A 25,876-nucleotide genomic window follows, 5' to 3' on the forward strand; every position below is an offset into this window, starting at 1 on the left:
GCCTAATTATTGTCTTGAATTTAATCTTTGAAACGTCGTAGCCTAATGACAATCACAATGACATCAATGGAAATTATCTAAAAAGTAATCACAGAATAATAAACTGTATATATATATATATAATAAACTGTATATATATATATATATATATATATATATATATAATAAACTGTATATATATATATATATATACTACTATATATATTTTTTTTCCCTTTTAAAAGTCCCCTTTTACCAACTTAGAAATCATCCCAGAAGGCATTTGGCTTTGCCCAGCCTGGTTACTGACATGACTGGGATCATTTTCCTTATCGAATTTTGCACTCTTGCCCCGGACAATCACAAACATAAATTTACGACCATGTCCCAGCAGGATTCGAACCCGCGACTATCGCAACAATAGGAGGACCGCATTTTATAATATTGTACAATGCATTATTTTGACTAAGTAGTTTCTGCTGTTTAAATTTTTAATGTATGTTCTCTCTCATAGTATTTTTAACTTTGGATAGACTTTATGCTTAACAAGAACAATTTTGTTTAGAAGTTTATATTATCGATTAAATCCAATTGACTCATCGTCAAAAACATGTGGGATATCCCAAGTATATTTAAACATTTATGACGATTTTTATTATTAAATTAAAGACAGTTTTCTTAGAATAAATAACCATTTATTTTGTTTTCTTATAAAGCAAATGTCATTAAAAGTTCTTGAATTTATTTTGAAAAAAAATCACAACAATCAAGTTGATGTTATAATGAAATATACAGTAGTTTGGAGCTCATTAGTAGATCCCGCAATATTTTTTTTTACTTAAGATGCTTCATTTGTTGTTTAAAAATTATGTGTATAATGTATATATGATATAGATACTATCAACGTTTATGAAAGTAAAAGCAATACATATGAAATATATAATCATAAGGCAAAATCAAATGAAACATCCTTATATAAAAATAGAAACTGCCAGAGTCCTGAAAAGAAATCTTTGATATAAAAATGTTTGACAAAACGTAAAGGAACTATCGCTTTCAAAAAATAATATAAATAATAAAAAAACAAAACATAACAATTATGATACAAATTTTGGTTATGATTTTCTAAATTTACTCACATTGAAAAACTTTGGAAATTCAAATATTTCAATGCGTGTAAATTATAATCAGAATTAATTATATATCGTATAAAACCTATATATGAATCTCTAGCCGATAACATTAATGTCAAAAAATAATTGGCAATTTTAAAAATTAAATGTTTATAGTGTGTCTGTCCATTTTTTTATGTTTAGCATTTTATACAAAGTTTACATTTCTGTTTTATATCACAGACAACTGAACTTGCAATGAAGCCATTTAGTGGGTTTCAGGCGAAAGACCAACCCAAATGCCGTAGAGTAATGAAATATACTTCTTTAAAAAAGCAACAACTTATTCAACAGAATATTATTCTTTAATCACAAACTCGTAAATTTATGACTATTATATTAATCATTATGTAAAATATACTGCTCTTACAGTAAAACTGAAGATTATCGACATCCACGTTAATCATAAATTTGCTATACTTACATACCCACTGTTTGACTGCAATTGTACAGGCTGTCTATGAATCTTTACCAGTTCTTGATTAGATCAATTAAAAATATTTTTATATTTGATGAGCGACAATGTACAAAACAGATAACACTGCATTGTTACCTTGCGTTATAAAAAAAACAAATATGTTTTATGGAAAAGTGTCAATATAAATCTCTGTAAATACATCTGTGTACATAGGTTGTCCATAAAGTATGACTGGCTTTCTACAGAGCCTTAATTCATTGTAACTATAAGATTATATATAAATGTATTTATCATATGCTACAATGTGATTTTTTACAGTTAAAAACATCTAAAATGACGCGCATTCATACAAAGCTTTTCCATCTTTTGCTAGTAACAATGAATTAACGGCATTAAAATTTTATTCCAGAGAAGATACCAATTTCCCATAAATTAAACATTAATTATAGCAAACTAAACTTTATTCTTATTGAAAATGTTCAGAGTGTTCACTCTATAAAACAGCCCTCTTTTTTATATTTCAATCTCATTGGTCTAAAAATTAAAAACATATTTATATTCTTAATAGACATTTTATACATATATAATAATACAGCTTATGTATTTCAATCTCCAGTTAATTGCTTGTTTTACATACCCACAAACTTTTTATTTCAATTTTAAATTCTTTAGTTAACAATAAAAAATGCATCTTTGAACATAAATAATAAGCACTGTAATTTACAATTAATAAGATAACTTCATTAATCATCATCCTGTTGAAATAAATAGTTATCTATCATATACAATAATTACAATCAGCACTTCAATATTCTGATGACTATGGAACAAAAATTAATTAACCTCTACCCACCCAGGGCATTATAAAAGGTGATTATTATTCTTTCTAATGCAAAAATAATTTGAATTTAATGACAATAATGGATATTACTAAATACATAAAAAATGTTGATATTTTAAAGGGATCTGTTTAAGATTTAAACAACTGTCTTTATATTCTACAAGCAAAAGAAAATACAAATAAAAAGGTTCTTCTATAAATATAAATAAATAATAACACGCAGATTTAATTATATCTATTTATGAGAATATTTTAGAAAAAATACCGTTAGATATGAGAAAATTGTTTTAATACATCAAAAAACTTAACAAGATACTCAGTAAAAAGTAGAAAAAAGCTGCAGAAATTAAATTATACCGTGCAAAAATATGCGATAACTTATTTTAAAATATATATGAGACGCATTATAAATTTGGTATTTTTTTCAGAAATATTCCAAATAAATTTGTATTAAAACTATTATGGAACATCTTGTATAATTTTGATAAAAAATTGCTTGGATAAATGGAAAAATCAAATAGTGTAAATAAATACAGCCATGACTAAAAGTGTTCATTATATAACAATGTTTTTGCTTTAACAATGTTGCGCCTTTTTGCATTTTTTAAAGCTTACTCATAATTCTTTACCTTCTTGTTACATCTATCTAATAAAATATACAGAGTTTTTTTACAATATATATATATATATATATATATAAATTTTTCTTTTTGTCACTTTTTGATATTTTTATTGGAAAAAGCAACAACAAAACGTAGCAAACTGATTATATGTTTACAGTGTGTTCCATATATTTTTCAAAATGAGTTTTGAAATAACTAACTGTTTATTTGTTTGCTTTAATATTAGCCTACCTACATTTTCTTTATTTCACTTTTTCCTTTAACAAGATAAATACTGTATATTTTAGAAAGTATTACTGATGTATTATTGTAAGTGTATTGAGGTATAAATAACCAGTGTATGGTGAAAAGCGACATTTAACACTGTGTATGTGAAAGAAAATTAACTACAGAAAACATTAAACTAATTTGAATATGAAGTCTTAATATAAAAGCTATAATATATATTCTTTTAATCAAAAAACGCAAACCAAGTTATTTAACTCCAAATTACAGTCACTTCAAAAAAAAAGATGCATATATTGAATGTACTATAAACAGCGTTAGAATAAAAATGAGCTGGAGTGGTCCCAATTAATTCTCTATATACCATATAGTTTACTAATAAATTGTAAGCAATCAATGGTTTCATTAATTCAACAGAACGTATAATGCAAATAGGAACCACTTGATTCATTAACAATTGTGTTAATTTAATAGTTTATTATTAGTTAATATTTTAGAGATATTCATAACAAAAACTAATGAAACTTATGATTTTTTGTTTAATTATAACCAGTAACCATTCAATTATAAGGGCCAAAAATTCTTTTTTTGACAAAATTTGCATCAGTTTCGCCTAATTAAGCTAGTCTTAAAAAAATAAAAAGGGGCCCCAAAATGTTTTAATGAAATAATCGACATCTTGGGGCCATAATCGTTAGCTACTCTGCAATATTGCTGACTGTAGTGACATTTTTAAATAGTACTGTTATTACCTAATTCAGGCGTACTCTTCGCTTATGCTATATTATTTATCAATCACATTGTTACATCGATCGAATAGTCCCTAAAACAAATCTCAAAATATTCAAATGTAAAATCTTATATTCCTGTTTTCGACGCATTTTTTTAAAACACTTAAGTCCTACTGATTCTCGTAAATCGTGACTAGTATTTGGTATGGTACTCTTCGATAATTATATAAATTAAGTTTATTCTTTATATTACTAAAAGTTTTTAAGCACTTTCATATATCTACAATGTTAAAGTCTCACTTTATCACTAGCACAGGTAGACTAGCCCTGGATTTTGTATAACTCGTCTGAAAAATATTGAACATTTTGGCTCACTATATTGTCCCAAGCTGAAAAAGAAAAAAATTAGATGAAAATATCAATTGAAAATTCAAATAGGAATTAAAAAATTAGGCATAATCAGACAATATTATTGAAAGGTACGTAATTTCAGAATAGTTAATACAAAGAATTTGCAACAACAGTTAAAAATAACAGCACTTGACTGAAAATGACCAAACAAAAAAAAAACAAATTTGGTGATATATGTGCAAGCCGATCAGCAATTGCATTTTAAAACGACAAATTCATAAATTGATCAAATGAAACCATCACTAGTGATCAACTTTGATTAATCAATCTGATAGAAAACGGCAAGCCCACTTTACTGCACAATAACGGTAGCCTAGAATTTACAATATATGTGAAAGATAATTTAAACTGACGAAAAATTATATGAAACTACAATGGTAATCATCAACATAGTATCGCAAAATTGCGAACTCCTAAATTATGTTGGTTATCATAATTCAAGTTTCAAGTTAATTCTCGTAAGAAATATTATATAATAATTATGTATTAATATGTATAGTAAAAACTGAACAAACTCTAATCTTTCAGCAAAATATAATAAAAACTTGATTGGAGCCCAACTACAATATTTATAAACAAAATTCAGTAACTGCTATTACATAATATAATTTAAGCAAATGATTGAATGAAAGAACAAATCATATAAGTTATAATGATAATATAATAATAATATAATAAGTAATAATGTTATAATACTTACCATGAGATATAAAACTAACAATTTTTTCGTGATTGTGTTTTGGCTGATTTTTATCATTAATAGGGGGTTTATATCGTTTAGCCAGTTCTTCACCTTTACTGTAATTTAATCTTTCTAACGTATTTTCATTGCTCTGCAAATAAAATGTTAATTTCTCAAGTGTTATAAATACATTAAAATCAATAATAATTATTTACATTCTCACTAATATTCTGTGTATTAACTATAAAATTGATTTCGCCACCTCCTCTGGTATCTTCTAATAATAGTTGCTCGTTAATATCAAAACCAAACACTAGACCGGAAGGCACATCTTTATTATGCCCTGATAGAATAACAACTGGTGGGAGGCTATTTGGCTGGTTACTTGGTTCAGGGGAGGAAAAAGTTTCATCCGATACTCTAAAAAATGTTAGAAAACGTTCTATAAAGTTATAATATTAAAACTGGATCAAACCAAACAAATAATTTAAATATATAATTATAAAATCATACCCGTTAAGAATACTGCTTATGTTTCTTTCTCCCAAATTACTATCACAGACAGAAGAAAGTCCACTCTCATCTTTTGGACCATTCATTTTGGAACTATTTCCCCCTTTTTTTCTCTTGTTCTTGTTGTGATTTATATTACCAATGTTTTCCCGAGCAATTACTGTATTTGACAGATTAGTAAAAGACATCTGAGTTGAATTATTTGCTGCACTCTTAAAAGAAGAAAAAATATTTCAATTTAAAAGTAATATAAACTCATCATACTGTATAGTTGTATATATAAGCTATAAGTGTTAGCATGGTTACATATTTTTTGAAAATACACCCTTATTTTTATTCAAATCTTTACCCACAGCTTTATCCCATAGATCAAGGACAGTTCTCACTTTTTCAAAGAACGTCTTACACAAATACATTATTAGGCATGAAGTTATATTAAAAAATGTCATAAATTAATATTAAAATTGTCAAACTTAACATTTAACATAGGAAATGTGAATGTACCGATTTAATATGCATTTCAAAGAATAAAAAGTGCTACTTACACATTGTCCGGGAATGATTTGTGGAAGTGAACAATTCATGAAGTGCAATTTTTCAATAGTGGACACGTCCATAATATCCGGTGGCATTCGTTGGGTTGCGTATTGAGCCGTATCCCTCATGAGCTGTGAAAAGAACTGGAATAAGGTTGAGAATATGGTTATATGATTGATGGATAGTGCATTTTGATTTTCTTTTTCGATTTTGGAAATGATGCTTTTGGGTGTATGCGAATGAAACGCACTGTGGTGCTACTGTAATACATTACCCGTCTAGATATTAAAAGTTCGGTTACCTGTAGAAAATATAATATAATAATCTATACATTTGAATTCTTTTAATTTCTAAATCACATATACGATATACATATATATATATATATATATATATATATATATATATATATATATATATATATATATATTTGCTATTTTGGAAAGTCCTTTGTATATCATATCTGATAATGCTGATGTCAGCTTTTGTTGATATACGTTATCTGAGAATATATTATTATTATCGATTAATTTAAACATTAAACTTAAAAGTACAGATTTTACATCATATCTATGTTTGACAGCAAAATAGTAAATATTATTCGTATACATTTTTAACAAACTCAATCTAAACATAATATTTAAATAACATGAAAATGTTATGACCATTTTTGAAACGATAATATAAATTTTTTAGATATTATATTATGAGATACTTTATTATATTTTCAGACGTGTTATTTAGCCTTTATTTTTACTTTACTTAATTAGTTATTAAAATTATAAGATTATTTCTTGGTTAGTTTAAACGGGAAGCAACATATTCAGTAATTAAAAGTATTAATTAATAAACTATTGTTAATACGAAAACATAATGTATATTATAAATGCAGAAAAATAATAAGCAAAAAAGTAAATATAAAACATATACTTCATTGGTGATTTCTTACCATTATATATCACAATATTACCGCACACTGGGTGGGGTTTCTATATAAATTATCGTTAAACTACGCGTGATATCAATATAATACATTTCAATGTATATAAATCTGAAGTTAACGGCAAAGTAAATAAAAACAAGCTATAATGCTTATCAATATAAATATAATTATAGACGTTCTGTAACTGAAGACTAAAACCAAATGACACTTTAAATTTCTTACTTAAAGTGAGTAGTTCACAAGAAAATAACAAATATTTTTCGGGTACCGATGCATTTTCTAGAAAGAATGAAAGAATTTAATAAATGAGTACAAAAGGCATTGCGAACGGTTAGAATAATATTGTAATCAGAAATATTCCCGGTATTCTTACCTTTACGAAACACATTTATTTCCTGTTTATTCTAATAATTAATCTTATAAACCAATTTATTTTATCAATAAATTGTCAACAAAATTTTAACAAACATTTATTTGATGTTATAAAATATGATTATACGTTTTAGATCTGTTTTAAAGTGTGTATATGTTTTAACATAGGTAAAAATTAATATAATTACTTAATATTTGTAGGAGCTTACATGTATTTAGAACAGCGATATCTACTGATCAAAATACGAAGTCTGAATGTAAATGACTATTAACTTCGATCGTTATAACAGCTTTCCACTTGTGTGTACAAACGTTAATCATGAAACGGTCAAATAGTATTATCAGTATTCAATACTGTTATTTGATCAAAATCAAATAAATACTTTTAGAAACTTATGGCGATGCTGTTCTGCCATAACAATATTCTCGGTTTTTGGTTTCAACTATAAAAAGTTGCGATTTTAATGTCAATGGCAAAGAACTGTCTGGAAGATTATGAATTTCAAGACTTATTGGACAAAAACCCATCCACCCACTCATCGATACCGAAACAGCTGGCCATAAAGCCTTGATGTATATATCGGATGTACGGATCAGCAAGATATAGTATCAAGGTATAGAGCTACTAAAACTAAATGAAACTATTACTACAGATATATACCAACGTCAATTGAACAAACTGAACGATGTATCATGATGTAAAGTTATGAAGAAAATACTGTAGAAGCTCGAATAGAAAGCTCTGCCGTGCCCAATGTACTTACCAGACAACACTTTCTGATTACCACCACTTGTTTAGATCGATGAAATACACGGTTTGGAAATGCTGAAGGATTGCGAAAATGGATCGACGATTTAATCGCTGCGAAACCAACATCATTCTTTCTATATTTTCACCTATTATATTACACGCAAGCACCTAATATATTGACTAATCAACTAGATAATCTTATTATCTAATTTAATATAAAGTTAAAATTAACAAACATCCATTATATGTTATAATATGTAAAAAGATACTAGCAATGTATTTTAGCGTTTTAAATCTTAAAATATATTAGAACCTTTCACAGATATCCCAACAGTTTTCTGTGTTTAAAAATTAGAAATAATATAATTATATTTTATAGATATATCAACATAACTTTAGAGTTAATATCACAGTCGTATTGGTATACCTTTGGTAAATTAATTTAGTACACCATAAATTGAAAAAAAACGTTAATAAGTTTATATTGAATTTAATATAACTAGTAGAAAAAAATATCCTTTAAGGTAGTTTTAATTATAAGTTTACGCTTCAAAAGTTTTAAAAAATTACCTTTAATTAACACTGTTTTAAATGTCTTTTGCAACATGTAACATTCACAGCACGAAAATTAATACTTAATAATGTAAGCACATATTTAAAGCATAAATTAAAACAAGAACAGGTTTAAGAAAAAGCATATACCCAAAAAAATCCAAAAGCAAAAAAGCGTATAAACAAAAACAAATGCAAAATGAACATAAGTGTTATTTTGAATGATGAATATAAGTCAATCTTTGTTGATCCATTAAGATTCCATACTAATAGTATTTGGTAAAAAAAGCCAATAGAAGTGACACAAACAATTTATCTCTTAAGGCAATATTTAAAAAAATCGTAAACAATTTCATAGATCAATTTTAGTCCCCTAAAAATGGTCTATTACACCTATGTATAATATGTCACATAGAGTTATGAATATTTCAAAACCTCAAAGTTTGACTTATTACGAACATAAATAGGTTAAATATCTAAGTTATAGGAATGGGAAATAACTGGGAGTTTATTGTTGTATAACTGTTATTTTTTTAAATAAAAATAACGTTAATGAAAACAGGTATTTAAAGTATTATACTAGAAATATTAATATATTGGTTACAATAATCCAAATTATATTGGTCAATTATTTACAAGAAGTAATAATGTGTATTTAAAATAGCAGTGAACTCACGCTATCAAGATGTAAAAAATAACCCAGGAGATGTCTAACGTAACTTCCTGACATTGCTTTTAAAACAATACAATTTTTATAAGCATATAATAAAATTAAGGTTTCTTATTTCAATTTGTGTACAACATTAGGCCACCCTTAGCAAGACACTTATAAAAAGAGTCTAAAGACAAGAAAAGTTGGCAGAAAGAGGTAAAATTTAGCGTAACATTTTTGTTACGCGTTTGATTAGGTTCTGATGATAATCAAAATAGTTTTTAAATAGTTCATTGCAGATATTAATATAATTTTATTATATTATCAATTTATTGTTAGAAACAGGAATAGTTTTATTCCTTGAGCAGAGTTCGTGTTTTCCTCCAAGTCTACCAAGCGACTACCATAGAAAAATCTGTTATCGTTATGGATCATACCAAATCACACTGGTGGAAAAGATCCCAACAAGTGGATCGGAAAAGGCTGTAATTAAGAAATTGCTTGCATAACGTAAATTAAGTTAACCATGTTAATACCATGTTAATGAGTGAATTGCGTTTTATTTAATTTACTTTTTTTAGAAATTAAAAAAGATACACAATAGATGAGACGGCTGAACAATATGAGCATAGAGTGTAACGTGATCCTTTCTATCACTTTATACTCTATCAAATAGAACTATTATGGGATGTTGTAAAGGTTTACTACAATAAACATGCAGGTCGAGAAAGATATAAAGCAAGAACTGTTCAAACGTGGAAAGAAGGATTATCTATAATAACACCCTATATTTGACTTGAAATAGACAAATGGTGGAATTGTGAAAAGTAGTGTTATATTGAGTGATGAGTGAAGACTGAGTGATGAGAGCAGAAACAACTAAAATTTATAATTTATATATATATATATATATATATATATATATATATATATATATATATATATATATATATATATAAAATCTATTCAAAGTTTTTTTAGTAATGCGTAATGGATATTTGTGACGTCGAAACATTGCAATGTCATCAACTCTGAGCTTTAGTTCAGTTTGGCTTTGACATACAAGAAAATTCTAATCTAAATAAAATAATGGAACAAAAATGTTATGAAATATAATTTATTTTAATATTATAGTTATCTAAAAACTACAGTTAATTACACAGCCACAATAATGTATAGGCAAGAGTTAAAACCTCTCATCACTATTGCTTATAAGAATTTTGCATAAGTCTGACACCTGGTCGCCGTCAGGTTGTCAGATGTATGCTAAATTATTCAAAATATTAGTTATAATTACTGCAGGCTATAAACCGGAAAACATTATTTTAGCCCTTTGATTAGTAATAAATTTTAAGTCGCTCCCTAATCATATTACTTTGAAAATGCCGAAAACAATAGATATTTAGGGTCACAAATTTATTGCGGCTTTAATAGGTTATTTCGAAAAGGAACGAGATAATGGAGATCCCCTTTTGCTGGTAAATTCCGTTGGGGAGATAATTATTGATGATATTAAATAATATAAGCGCCTACAATTTTATTGAAAATAATTTTTAGCGGGTTGCTGCCGCGTTAAATATTAGTGTGGATACTTTGAACAACGTCGCTTACAAAATGAAGAATAATACCAAAGAAAATCCGTCTACATACAAAGCGGGTGACGAATCTAGACCATCTTGATATTGGCTCTATTCGAGACCAAATATACGAAATGTATAAGAACAGTAAGTACACAAACTATTTTATCGATATAAACATAATTTAATAAAATTATTTTAGAGAAAATTGTCTATTTGGAAAGTATACATAAAAGAATTAGGGACGTGCAGCTCTTTGAGTGATGTAAGACATCCTTTCATACACTCTTACAGGGCATAGGGTTTAAATGGTGTAAAGATAACCCTCGGAGTGGTCTAATGGAACTTCCAGACATTACCTTAAAAAGAATTCAATTTTTAAAGGCATAAAATAAGACTAAGGAAGATAAACTATTTGAATTTGTGTATCTTGATGAAATTTGAATATTTCAAAATGGTTCATTGTGGCACTCTTGGTAAGACAGTAACAAAAAAAGGGTAAAGACAACAAAAGTAAAAGTTACAATAGAATTCGATTAGGTTTAGCTGGTCATTATATTTATTAATAATTAATTGCGGATATATTGCTGCTCGAGAAGGATATTTATTCCATTAAGAACTGTTTGCATATGTGGAAATAAGCATTGTCAACCATAACACCGGTTGTCGGTTTGGATGAACTCGATAAGACATATAGAGGAAGTAATTGACAAACGGTGGAATCGTGAACATGTTTTAGACCGATTAGAAGTCCGTGAATTGGACAGTGAGTCGGAAAGTGAAAATGACTGAAGGAAATTTTTAGGATATTTGATAATGCTCTGCAATGCTGGAAATTCCTGAGACGGAGTGATAAGAGTGGAAACAACTAAAGGTATGCACATAATTAATTGAATATAACTGTAGAAAATGGTATTGTATGGCGTAAAAGATTTGTGTGCACAGATATGATTATAGTTGTACAAAATTAAATATGAGCATTAGGATAGAACATATGAGGAGAGAATGAATACTGTTTTGTAGATATGGTAAATGCATTAGGCAGAATTCAACGATTAATGATGAATGGTGTACACAGATAGTAGCAGAAGAAATAAATATACAGTAATACCAAGATGACTCAGATGTACAATTGATAATTAAGTGGATTCATTACGCCTACAGGGGATACTACTACATAAAAAAACGCGCCTAGAAACTCTACCTCATGGACGGTCTGAAAAAGAGTTCAATGTAAACAAAACAAATCTAACCCACAAACTATTATACCAGTGTTTTTAATTGTAGTTTTAAGTCGTACGATAATATATGTATTAGATGTACTATAATATTAAAATAAATTATATTTGATAACATTTTTGTTCAATTATTTTATTTAGATATTTTCCTGTATGTCAAAGACAAAGTGAACTAAAACTCAAGAGTTGATGCCGCAACATTGCAATGTTTCGACATCACAAATATCCATGACGCGTTACTAAAACAACCTTGAATATAAACATAAAAAGGTAAATATGCTCAGTAATGAAAGTAAAATACATTGGATATACAATAGTTAAGTAAGTGTATTAGGTCTCGAGGGGATACCATAGGTGGTTTGGAAAAGAGTCCAGTATAAATATAATAACTGTAACTTACAAACTATTGTGGCTGAATAATTAATAGTAGTCCTTCGATGTGCATTAGATGTACTATGATGTTAAAATAAATTATCTTTTTAACTTTAGCTTTTTAAATTATTTATTTTAAAATGTTTTTACATTATTTTGTTTATATTAGAATGGTGTAAGACAAAAGTCAAAATAAACTAAAAGTGGAAGTTAAAAGCAACAACATTGCAATGTTTTGACATCATAGATTTTGATGAGGTGAGTTCACTGTTTATTTTATCAATGATCCTAAATAATGTTCCTTCCAATTTATATAAAATAATCACGAATATATTTATATATAAAAATTAAACTTACCGGTAAATCATTCTGAACTTCGCTCTGTCTGGCGATAATCATTTGATTATGTTGCGAGCCTAAACTATCTCTATTTGTATCGCTGTTCATTAAAGTGTCTTTGTTGCATTTAGTTTTATTAGTTGCTCCGGGTGTTGGTAAAGGTTGCCTTTTACTGCTGACAGGAGTATTTAAAGTGGCCACCGTTGTTAATGGAGCAAGGTTATTTGTTGCGGGAGTACTGTGGATAACTTCACTGATCGTGAGAGTTTCTACAATCTGTAGGGGCACACCCGAATTATTATTTTTAACACTACTGATTGAAGTTTTCTCCCGAACGAAAGATTCTTCAAACGCTAGCGTAGATTGCACAGCCTTGTCAGTTGTCATGGTAGTCATTCCACTATGATGAGACAGAGCAGAGCTTATCACAGCAGTAGAAGTTTTGGTTATTGTTCCAGTAATAGCAGGAAAACTTTTAATATTATGTACATCAGGAACAATATTTTTGTTAACACTAGAATTATTTACATTAGGTGACACAGACGAGCTATTGAACTTGTCCAACGGAGAAGCATTATGGGCTTTATGAAGATATTTTAAGTCAAATTCATGTTTTGGAACTTGAGGTGATTTTTCTTTTGTTGACAGAGATTTTTCTTGTTTTTCAGGGCTTGGTTTTTTCTTTTCGCTGTTCTTTGCTGTAATATAAAAAATGCTTCTTGGTTTTGTTTCTTGATAACATGGAGTGGTTGAATTACCGATGTCGGCATAAGATATAGGGCCATCCATAGGCAATGAATGCACTGAATCCACATCTGAAGATGAATCATTACTCTTTTCGCTATGAGGCATCGAACGTGTAGTTTTTACATTGTTTGCACCTGGAACAGTAAAGGTTTACATTCTATGTCTCAGAATAATTTCGAAAATATTTATATAAACACCTTTTTTTTTGTAAACATAGATTTAGACAGAAATTGTGAATATTTTCTACTGAAATGTTATATGCCAATGTTGCATATAAAAATAAGATATAAGTTTATTTTCACTTGCTTACCAACACCAAGATCTGGAGATGGTCCTCTCATACTTCTAGCTTCTTCATTGCTAACTGATGATGTTATACCACTATTTAATGAATTTTGTCTAGCAGCACTAGCACTACTTACACTAAAAAAGTAAAGTTCTTCAAACAAATATATATTTTATGTAAAATCAAAATATACCTGTTGCGGCGTTTTTTACTTTTTTTCTTTGGTCTAGTTACCACCCAATTATCAGTCGATGTTTCCAAGTGTTCTAATGAAGACGCATTATAAAAGTTTTGGAAAGTTGGAGTCTGAAAATAAATGTATTACCTAGAAATAAAGCGGTAAATTATGTGCAAAATACCTCAACATTTCCCCAAGATCGCCTCTCCCTTGCTCTGTCTGTTGTATTTTTGTTTGTTCTCAAAACAACTTTTTCATTGTCTTCATAACTTTTCCCACTAAAGCCTTCAAATTCTCTGCCTAATTTCATTTCAGAAATTTCACCAAGAGAGTTGCTTTTCTGTAAAGCATAATAAAATATGTTTTATACAAGGGTTTCCTACAAGGGAAAATACAGTAATTTATTAACGAAAATAGCGTTAAAGTATTCGCTATGATGATTAACACACTTTTGAATTGCGCTAGAACTTAGCTTTCTCCAATCGCACCAATATTTTTTCCGTTCTTATTCCATTACTTCCAAAACATGATTTTTGAATGCATCTACGGCTTCTTCGGGCACTGAAAAACGATAACCAACCAATGTATTCTTGATATACGGGAATGGAAAAAGGCATTTGGTGCCAATTCTGGGGTGTACTAATCAATTCGACCTTCTGGTCAGTTAAATAATAAGTGGTAATCTCAGCCGATGTGTGGACTCTGTTGTAGCTTCTTTTTTTTTATTTCACGAAGAACTTTTGGTAAACAAATGATTGTGTGTCATTAAGAATTCACCATTTTACGTTGATCTAACGGTACGGCTGCTACATGTCCGGTTATTCCGAAGAAACAAGAATTATCAGCTCGTTTTAGAAGGTCTATACGATGGATTGTGATTTTGTTTATGGCTTATACATATAGAGACCCAAGATTCGTCATTTGTATAGATGTTACACGCTTTTTGATGCAGCGCGATGGTAGTTATTGACCATTTCTTTGCAACAATTGACAGGAGTAACTTTTTGAACTGCCGTCAAATTATGCGGAATCCAACGCGAACAAATCGTTTTCATAGCTGTCTTATGGATGATTGTCATATTAACGTCCAAGGATGGCTCAATCCCACGGTGTCACATCAAAAGTTTTCGGTCGCAACAACTGATTTTCGATGACTTTAATGAATTTCATTATTAAGAGCACTGTGGCTACTATTAAGTTCGTTATACCAAAACGTGTTCATAGTGGCTAAGAATGATCATTAAAACTCGAAGTAAGTTGATTGATGTCCTGGCTTGATAATACACGTCGAAAGTCGTAAATCATCGTACAACAAATTAAGACAGTTATGGTTATAAAGGTCAAACCTCCAATTGGAAACGTCAAATTGAGCCTTACAATTATTGCCAAGGATTAAAATATAAATAGCAACCACCATATCATTTTTATATAAATAATATAATATTTATAAATTAATAAGTAGATATTTACATATTATGGTTTAATTACTTTTCAATTCATTCTTGTATTAACACATTTTGTTTTACCAATATTGTATCAACATTTTAATTTTCAGCATTAACATGAAATTTGCCACTTGAAAATTTCTAGATAAAAATTTGGAATTTTATTTACATAACAATGGAAATGCTGAGTTGAAAACATTTACTTAGCAATCAAAAATTAATTTCGATACAAATGTCAAAGTTCAATCCATGTCTAATTTTATAGATTAAATCTGAAGTCTATGTGAGCCATAAAACTACTACAGTACTATTGCCATTAATGCACATTTTATTTACATTAATAAGATACATTTACCTTCAATTCATGCCTTGAATTACTTGTACTACCATTTTCTTTGCTAACTATTTTTGAATGTTTTTTCCTATAAGTTCTGGATCCGCCATCATCGGAATTATGTTGATTATGAAGTTGTTTAGATTTTGAGGACTGTGTCGAACGCGCCTTATTTTCTGTATCACCTTCAATAAATTGAACTAATTCATCTATGTTATTAATAATGTCTGACTTGTGGCCTGCAATCTAAAAATTATTTCAATTAATATACATTTTCTGTATGACTGTATGATATAGTCCTTACATTTTGAGACATCACAAAGGTTTCCTCAGCCTGTTTCTTTTTCTTCTTTTCTTTGTTTTGTTGCAAAGCATTCCCGTTTTCGTCCACTTTCTGAAAATAAAAGAACTATTTTACGTGAAAGAAGTAGTTAAAACATTCTGGACATGTTAAAGTCAATCTCAATCAGGGTTCTTAGCGATATTACATCTATCAATTTTCTTTCCACAAAATGGATTATTCATTGATCAACAAGATATTCTTTATAAATTTTATTACATAGATATAAACACTACTATTCATAAAATATAGTAAACCTACATCAACTCTTAATTTTCAATGAGGGCGAAGGATTTATACCAGAAATATTAAAATAATGAAACCAATTTTTAGACATTTTAAAAATTAGATAAATAAAAAAACATATTAAAAATTTGTTAGAAAAGTAAACTTTACTTACTTTTTACTTTATTTAAATACTATTTTGTTAATGAAAATTGATAGATGTTTAAATTTGTGCAAATAACAGGCTATTTTAAATATAAAAATATTAAATTACTCTGATCACTCTTAATAATAAATAAATCTATAAATATGTTTATGTTTAAATTTTCCCATGTCAACTTTAGTATATTATGTATATTTATTTACTTAATGAAATATTACAATTATAAAATAAAAGGAACTAATATTGAATTTTAGAGTTATCAAAGCCTAAAAAACATTTAATGGTCTCAATAATTGTACACATTTATAGGGGGCAGTCAATTTTTGATTAAACCTTTTTTTATTTAACTATATGCAAAATTCTGTAACAAAATGTATTATTTTTGAAAATCAATATTCATAATGTGCTTCAATAATAAATTTACTTTTGCAGATTCAATATGAAACCAAATAAATATACAAAAATCAAAATCAACTAGGGAATAATTTAGAATGAAAATGTCCTGACTTTCCCTAACCGTATTTGAATTCCCTGATTTTTCCAGGTCGCTAAGAATCCTGTCATTCAGTAGAATTTGGATATATGGTGATATTATTACCGAGTATTTCGGTACCGGTACCATTTTAGCTATGGAATTTGAGTCAGCATTTTTTTCAGATCCACTTTCAAGAGCAAGTTGTATGGACTCATCAACGTTAGTAACGTTGGTGGAGGCACAATTTGCTAAAATAGAGAATAAACATATTTTTTAATAAATCTATTAAATGTATCTTATTTTATTTACTATACACGTATAAGATAGTAGTAATACATGTAATATTTATTAAAGAGTTCTTTAATATTTTACTTACATTTTATTTGTAAAGTTGCATTTGTGGTAAATTTAGGTCCGGTTATAGTCGTCACAGCAGAATTTTCTCTTTGGCTGAAAAAACCACCACCACCACTTTGATTACTATTACTGCCTTGTATATTTTTCTCATAATTTCTAAGAAAAAAATGATTACTTAATCATAGTTTTATTTTATATCAAAATTCATTTTTAAAAATTACCTTTGTAGATGATCATTTTCTAGAAGACCCTCAGTTTCCATATCGACAACCGTATAGCCTTTTTGTTTAACGTCTTTTGGCCTTTTAGTTTCATCAAAAAAGTCCCTCGACGAATCTCCAGCATTTACATTGCACGGAAGACTCCCTATAAATTAGTTTATGATGTTAGTAAATATGCATGTCTGATATGTATGTTAAATGCATAAATAAATATAAAAGTCTGACCATCCATTAATACAAAATATTTAAACATATTTAAAGTAAACTTTCAAATTCATAACAAGATAGTTTTATAGTTTTTTATTTTCAATACTAATGAATCTAAATTGATTAATTAAATATATTGTATAAGTCGGCTTGCAGTGGCAGTGGTAAAGGTGATGGGACGGTCCTCCTACTGTTGCGATAGCCGCGGGTTCAAATCTTGGTGGGGCATGGTCGTAAATTTATGTTTGTGATTGCTTAATATTTGTGATTATTCTAGGCAAGAATGTAAAATACAAGAAAAATGATCCCTGTCACGCCAGTAACCAGGCTGGGTAAGACCAGATGTCTCTAGGATGATTTCTAAAGTTGGTCACTCGCCAGTCGGTAGGCTTAATGCTAAGACCGTGGTTCGGATCCCACATTAAACTTTAGGCTCAGTCCAGATAAAGTCATAGTTGGTAAAAGGAGACTTTAAAACATGTAGACTTTAAATTTAGTATTGTTGTACACATTATTTCATTGCCTATTATACATACTTATTACATATATAAGGGTGTTTAATTAATTTTCAGATTTTTTTAATCCACTTTTCCCTGAAAAATTGTGCACAGTATTATTTCTCAAAATGTTGTCATCTTTTTGACATTTGAATTCCACATCGCAAAATTGATACAACTCAAAATAATTATGCATTCAATTGAAATAAATGACTACTGATTACATGACCTCCAAATGACGCTCCATAACGACTATAAGTCTAACAATTGGAGAATCACCAACTTAAAGACCAACTTAGAAGACATATAACTATACCCACAGCCTGGTCATAGATTTGACTAGGATGGTTGTTCAATTTTCTTGAATCATAACTATGGACAATTACAATCAAGACCATACATTAAAAACACATGACCCACACAAATTGCATGTTTCAATGTCATAATATTACTGCAACATCTGTTATTCTAGTAATTTGGAAAGTTAACTTGCTATTACTTAAAGGTAACCAAATAGCAAAATGGTTTAATGCAGAAACTGCATTTATACATTGAGTATATTTTATCTCAAAAGAATTATTAAATAATTATATTTACAACTTATAACATTTATGAGTACATAGGACAATGATATTAAGAATTAGTATTTTGATGTTATTTTTAATTGCAGGTATAAAGAAATTATAATAATTTTCTGACAGTTTAAATATCCAAATTATAATAATTATTATTAAATGATGTATCATTTATATTGTTAATTAAATTAAAATTAAAGCTTAGTTCATAATAAAATTGTAGGCTTAATATAGTCTATATTAACTGTAATTGACATAAATGTTAAAATTTTCTTTAATGAAGATGAGGATTAATATATCAAAGGTTATGTAACAGTAAAAGAAAAAATAATGATTCCTAAATAATTCATGATAAAAGAAGTAATTATTTTAATTGACTTATCTGTTACTAATTTATAAAAATAGAATTTAACAATAAAATAATATTAATAACAAGATATTCTGTTATATTACTAAAGGTAGGCTTTATTTTTTTAACAGTGGCATTAAAATTATGCAAAAAATGCACACTATCTGAATATTATTATTCTTATCAGCTGTTTTGCCACATCAAACCGACAAAAAACTGGAAACTAAAAGACCTCGTTTTTTCTTTTTTTATTTAAAAAACAAATAAAGAATTGATTCAAAAACAAAGAATTGCAAAAACAGTTGCATAAGTAAGAAAAACTTAAAATTGGCCCCTACAAAAAACTGGGTGACATAGGCGGCCCAAATATCGATTACGTCGGCGGCTAAGGCAAATCAGAGTTCTGTACCGAAAATCTGTGACCTGGTCGGTCTCTGTCACTTACATCTCACCTGATTTCCGGACGTACAACCTGAAATGCCAATCGCATGGTTTTCTCTGAAATTTTTCAACAAGTTGGGAAAGCTTTCCGCCATGACGTTTCAATTTCGGCGACCAGAGTTTAACTTACGATGACACTGAAGTTAAAATTTTCAATATCACCCCGTTATTCGACGGTATATATAAACAGTACTACTTAAATCACATTCTAGATGTTTACGGGGCCCTAATTAGGGCCAAAAACTGAAAAATATCGTTGCGATGACACGAAAGAAAGACGGTGAAAAAAGCAAATTTTAAGGTTAGGCTGCAGCTGTCAATTCGGTTGCAGGATTGGCGATCCTGCGCAAAAAATATGAATCGACTAATGATGGCCTTGAAATGTTTTGTATATCTTTTTTTAATTATACCAGGTAAACTGAAAGTAAGTATATGTTATATAGTATAGATAGATCATATTAATATAGTATAGAGTTAGTTGATTTTTGTTCAATACCCTCTTATATTGTAAATGTTGTAAACATATATACATATACATAGCTGAATCAATAAGTTGTAAATGCATGATAAATTTATAAATATAATATGACAATTAATTAAATGTCAAAATCATAATAGATTAATTATAAATAAAGTAATTAATTTTATTCTTAACTACTCAAAAATTAACTGTTATAAACTCACCACCTTCCCTTTGTCTTGCACTAACTCTAACTTGATTACTTCCACAGCTGGATGAAGCGCCACTGGAACTGGTACTTGACTTTCTCCCACCTCTTAATCTTCTAGTAGTTTCATATAATTCTTCTTTAGCCAAATTGTCTAATGAACCACCATGTGTTCCCCTAAATAATAACACTTATAAGTCAGGATTTGTAATGTTATTGTAATGTCTTTATTGACCAAACCTTTCACTGACTGACCGTCCAACCAAGCCTGAACTGGATGGACAGCCATACCTTCTGCCTCTAGACCCACCATTTGGACGATGTCTGCGGGCGGTAGGGTTACAATGACGAACTAATTCTGAACCTCCTGCTGAGGTAGCTCTGGCTATACGTTCAGTTTCTTCAGCCTCTAACAAAAGATCCTGAATAAAAAGTCAACTGTAAGCAAAATATTTTATGAACAATTTTAAAATACTCACGTTAAACAGCTCACTTTTTCCTTCACGATCTTTAGGATTTTTATAATTTATGGCTTCATCCAGCAAAGCCTTAAGTTCTCTATCGTTTAGATTAGATAATGTCTATAAAAATATATAATAAAATATTCAATAAATAATAAGGAATTAATAATGCTGAAAATACAAAGTTATGAATTATTGAAAAGAATATTGAAAATGAATATCAAGGATAATAAATTATAAAAAATTAAAAATTCTGAAGGTGTTATCTTATTTAACAATTCATCTCTAACATTTAAAAAGGTAAATTAAAATTGGTGACATGGGTTTAAACACTTTGTGTTCTACCTGTTCTATGTTAATAAATAAATATACTAATAAATATACTATTATTTTCGACAAAACCTTTAAAAATAAAATATTAAATGAAAACAATATAATTAAAGAGACCTTGAGTGAAAATGTTAAGACAAGAGAGATTCATGATTTTAATTTGGAAAACATTCGAATAAAATAAATGAAAAATACTTATATAAACAAAAGTAGATATAATTTGAGCGAATTTTGGCAAAATAAAATTAAATAAATATTCATAGGTAATACTACAAATTTAAAAAATTCTAACGTTACCAACAATTTATAAAATGTTCTTACCTTTTCATCTTTATGAGATCCTTTTAATCTGTCTTTTGATTTTTCTTGTTTATTTTTGTCGATTTTGTCAGGTGCTTTATCATTATCGGGCAATGGGGCCATGTCCAAAAGCCCAATGGAAGAAAATAAGCTTTCACTTAAAACGCAAAAAAATCACAGTAACAGTATTTGGTACATATTTAGAACGATTCCGAAGGCACTATGCAGACACGAAAAAGTCTTTCGAAATCGCCTACAGTTTATATTACCAAAAACCTACAACATTTAGAAAATCACATTTCCACCATCCGCCATTATTATTAGACATTCACCAAAACTTCTGAATGTGACAGTATGACTAGCGACATCAACCAATATATTTTTGAAGTACAAAAAATAATTATCTGGAATCAATATAATTATTGTAATACACAATCGTTCATTTTAGAATAAATTATAATATAACACTTATAAATCATTTTAGAATGTATATTCAACATATGACAATGTTTTCTATTTATGGATGACCAAATATACAATGGGACAATATTTTGAATCAAATTCTAAAATTAAACATTGATGTATCATAATAAAGTGAAACTCATTTAAAATAATAATTTATTCTCTATATTTTACTTTAGCATGCTTAATTATGTTTTATCTTTTTAAATATAATACACCCTGTATCGGTTCTGTCATTTATCGCATTAATTTTACCTTGTCTGTACATATCAATATATTGCAGTTTTAAGGATTTACCAATTAAAGCAGTATTCTTTAATAAACTTAAATTTTGTGAAATAATTTTAAAAATGACTTCGAATGCAGAAGACTTTGAGAATATTTTTGTTTTTGTGCCAAATCTTATAGGCAAATAATTTATTTTATTATAATTATATTTTATTTATTTTAATATATTTTAGGATATTGTAGAATTATCATGGCTATCATTTCGTTTTATTTTATGCCTACAAACTATACAATAGCAATAGTATGCTATGTAATTTCAGCATTATTGGATGCATTTGATGGATATGCTGCAAGGTAATTTTATATATATATATATATATATATATATATATATATATATATATATATATATATATATATATATATATATTTAATAAATTTATATTTTAGGTATTTCAATCAAAGTACCAAGTTTGGAGCAATGTTAGACCAATTAACTGACCGATGTGGCACTATGGGTCTTACAATTGTACTTGCCCATTTATATCCAAAATATATGTTCCTCTTTCTGTTATCAATATCTATTGATATTTCTAGCCATTGGCTGTATTTGCACTCGTAAGAAAAATATTTTAGTAAAATATATATATATATACATTTATTTTTTGCAGAACAGTTGTTCAGGGTAAAAAAAGTCATAAGTTTATAGATATGTCAGAGAATCCTATAATGAACATATACTACACTAACAAAATAGTATTGTTTGTTATGTGTGCTGGAAATGAAAGTTTTTTTATAGCCCTTTATTTGTTATATTTTGCACCAACAGGTAGCTTATTTTCTTGTTGTTAATTTTAATAAATCAACAAAGCTTTTTAGTGATTGGGTTCAAAATTGTGTTGTATGTAACAGCACCAATTATGTTGGCAAAAACTTTTATTTCATTGTTGCACTGTACAGTAGCAGCAAAAAATTTAGCCATAGTGGACGTAAATGAGCGTAAAGAGATGTTCAAGAAAGCTGAATAAGCATATATTTACTAAATGTAAGTATAATTCCAAAGATCATAGAAAATATATGTTAGTAAACTCAAAAAATGCTTATCTATGTATTTAAAATAATAAATGAATTAGATTGTCTCAATATTAATAACCAAATAAAATGTGTTATTGTCACTAGTTGCTTTATTTTTATTATGTAATACAACAATCATTTTAATAATATAATTTGTGAATTAAATATCAAAGATAATTTTAAAAATCCTTTAAGGTTTACATGAATAATGTTTAAGGCACATAACTTTCTTTGAAAGTTTGAAATAGTGTCAATTGTTAATAATATAATTTAATTATTTATAAGTAATATATTTAAATAAAATTACAAATAAATTATAACATTTCATTCTCTAATGATTTTTATAGAACTCTCAGGATTAAAATTTAAATCACTTCTAGATGGAAAAATCATCTTAAGTTTCTCCTCATTATCAAAAATTTTAACTTGTTGAATTTCAAGGTCCTTTTCAAATAGATACACTATCTCTTTCAAAACTTCTTCTGCAACATTGTTACAAGTTTTTTGGGACAGTTTACTAGTTACTTCTAATAATATATCTGTGCTAGAGACATCTATCTATAAAATAATCACAGTAAAAGTACAAAGTTAAATAAAAATATATAGTAATAGGTTCGTCCATCGATCGATGACGAACCTGTAATACTTTTGTAATATCAGAGTTTGTTATTGGTGGAAAGGATATTACATTGTCATCTTTATTTAGCAGACATGGATAAAGAACTGCGCCTTCAACCATATACAAGTATTTATGAATTCCTGAATATGTATTCCTTTTTTTTTCTTTTCTAAGATTATTTGCTTCAGATTGCAGTTTTGTTACTAATTCAATTCCACTCATCTCCGAAGATCTATGTAGGGGTTTGATTTTCAACTCATCAGGTGGAAATGTAGTATACTTCACAATTCCAACACCCTGAAAGAGAATAAGTTAGTTTTTCAGTAAAAAAAAAACCACATAAAAATTGTAATACCATTTTTTTAAGATCATGAGTTGCAATTGTAGCTATATTTCTTTTATCACATACTTTATCATGCAACCTGTTTTGAAGTTGTATAAATTTTTTAAAAAGATCTTCTGTGAATGCAATTTTATTTATTATACAACATGTGATATGTTCTCTAACAAGTTTCACCGAATCATGAATGATAATTTTGATATTCTCATTTGAAGGTTTTATATGTATGTTGTATTTAAATAAATCTTCTTCGTATGCTTTCTTTATATCCATATTCCCCTGAGCTTTATGTTGTAAATTTTTATTTTCATGTAGCCTCCTCTCACTTTTTTGACAATGCTGCTTAACATAATCAACTATTTGCTTAGTTCTACATTGTTCAATTAGTTTTTTTAATCTTCTATCAATTATGGGATTTGATTTTAAATTTATTTCTAAAATACAAAACTTTTATATTAGTAATAATTATTGTTTCTATTAGATGAATCATGTTTATGTTAATGGAATTAATAATTTTAAGTATAAAAAATTACCTTTCAATTTGTGACAATCTGCCAATTCTCCAGGTAATACTTTAATGCAATTTTCACTGAGATCTATTGTTTTCAAAGATGGAAGGTTATCTATATTTGTTGGAATTTCTTCAATTTTATTACCGTGTAACTTAATCTCACTCAAGCTGATCATATAATCGAAACAGACATTTGGAAACAATTTCAAATTGTTATTTGACAAATCTAAGACAGCTAACTTAGTGCAATTTGATAATATCGAGAATGCATCCAATTTATTATAAGACAAGTTTAATGAGACAATTTGCAATAGTGTAGTAATATTGTCCGGTAAAGATGTAAGTAAATTTCTAGATAAATCAAGAACTTTCAGCTTTGGTAATTTAAATATATTTTGGTCGCAATATTTAATCTTATTAGAATGTAAAATTAATGTTTGGAGATTGTTTAATTTTAAAATTTCACTTGGAATTTTATGGACATTTGTATCTGTTAGACTGAGGTAATTCAATTCCGATAAACTGAAAAGTGTAATATCTAAACCACTATCGTCAATTCTTTTACTAATTTCACTGCCACTTAAGCTCAATTCTCTCCGATGTTCTTTTTTCGCAGCTTCAATTTCAGGCCACATTATTAATAGGTTATATGACAATATTATTTATTTTATTGGTTCTATTTCACAATGTTTTTCGAACGGATGATTAGATAAACCGAATAATATATGAAAAAGTAATAAATATTTATTCACTATTATTTTAAACATCTGCCGATACCAAAAACTCTAAATAAAGACTACTCATGGAAATTAATTTTAGGGGTATCTTCATCTTCCATTAACATACGACATATTAGAACATCTCACTTGAACCCAAAATACTTAAAAAGAAAAATATTTTGGAATATGGATTATAATAATCTTAATTATATTATAAATGTATGGTCTAAAAATGTCATAAAAGCTTTAAACTTCCACAAACAACAAATTCGGATTTCTCTATGATATAGTTCGTCAATGAATTTAGTATTGATCAGTAGTTCATATGACTTAAGATCGATGCAGCCACTGTAAGAAAAACAAAAAAACCAAATATTTTTAATAGGCCCTCTAGTG

General features: G+C 28.0%; 3 protein-coding genes across 12 annotated transcripts; 1 reads left to right on the forward strand and 2 right to left on the reverse strand.

The window, feature by feature from the left end:
* Window positions 1-652: 652 nt before the first annotated feature.
* LOC143192798 (uncharacterized) lies at window positions 653-21,888 on the reverse strand. Of its 9 annotated transcripts, none has more exons than XM_076398475.1 (19): window positions 21,549-21,888; window positions 20,916-21,017; window positions 20,677-20,858; window positions 20,453-20,613; window positions 17,700-17,844; window positions 17,498-17,634; window positions 17,245-17,369; window positions 16,223-16,312; window positions 15,940-16,164; window positions 14,321-14,479; window positions 14,155-14,267; window positions 13,986-14,098; window positions 13,687-13,809; window positions 12,947-13,626; window positions 6,141-6,263; window positions 5,596-5,807; window positions 5,298-5,502; window positions 5,101-5,233; window positions 653-4,378 (listed from the first exon to the last, which is right to left on the reverse strand). In XM_076398475.1, the coding sequence occupies exons 1-19, from the start codon at window positions 21,648-21,650 to the stop codon at window positions 4,311-4,313; spliced, it is 3,198 nt and encodes a 1,065-aa protein (XP_076254590.1). In that variant the 5' UTR covers window positions 21,651-21,888; the 3' UTR covers window positions 653-4,310. The 9 variants fall into 9 exon arrangements, with proteins under 9 accessions (XP_076254590.1, XP_076254589.1, XP_076254587.1 ...); XM_076398474.1 differs by having other exon boundaries at window positions 6,141-6,275; XM_076398472.1 differs by having other exon boundaries at window positions 6,141-6,275; window positions 17,164-17,369; window positions 17,498-17,571; window positions 21,549-21,884.
* A 346-nt stretch (window positions 21,889-22,234) lies between these two features.
* Window positions 22,235-23,392, forward strand: Pis (Phosphatidylinositol synthase). Its single transcript, XM_076398481.1, has 5 exons — window positions 22,235-22,397; window positions 22,451-22,571; window positions 22,668-22,835; window positions 22,889-23,046; window positions 23,097-23,392. The coding sequence occupies exons 1-5, from the start codon at window positions 22,340-22,342 to the stop codon at window positions 23,243-23,245; spliced, it is 654 nt and encodes a 217-aa protein (XP_076254596.1). The 5' UTR covers window positions 22,235-22,339; the 3' UTR covers window positions 23,246-23,392.
* On the reverse strand, window positions 23,387-25,791 carry LOC143192800 (leucine-rich repeat-containing protein 47). Of its 2 annotated transcripts, none has more exons than XM_076398479.1 (4): window positions 24,784-25,791; window positions 24,266-24,684; window positions 23,938-24,207; window positions 23,387-23,849 (listed from the first exon to the last, which is right to left on the reverse strand). In XM_076398479.1, exons 1-4 carry the CDS (start codon window positions 25,394-25,396, stop codon window positions 23,616-23,618), a joined length of 1,536 nt encoding a protein of 511 aa, XP_076254594.1. In that variant the 5' UTR covers window positions 25,397-25,791; the 3' UTR covers window positions 23,387-23,615. The 2 variants fall into 2 exon arrangements, with proteins under 2 accessions (XP_076254594.1, XP_076254595.1); XM_076398480.1 differs by having other exon boundaries at window positions 23,980-24,207; window positions 24,784-25,790.
* Window positions 25,792-25,876: the final 85 nt, after the last annotated feature.

The sequence above is a fragment of the Rhynchophorus ferrugineus genome, unplaced genomic scaffold (assembly GCF_030347505.1).
Source record: "Rhynchophorus ferrugineus isolate W39M unplaced genomic scaffold, kcgeb_rfMv2 rfM3, whole genome shotgun sequence".
NCBI classification, from domain to species: domain Eukaryota; kingdom Metazoa; phylum Arthropoda; class Insecta; order Coleoptera; family Curculionidae; genus Rhynchophorus; species Rhynchophorus ferrugineus.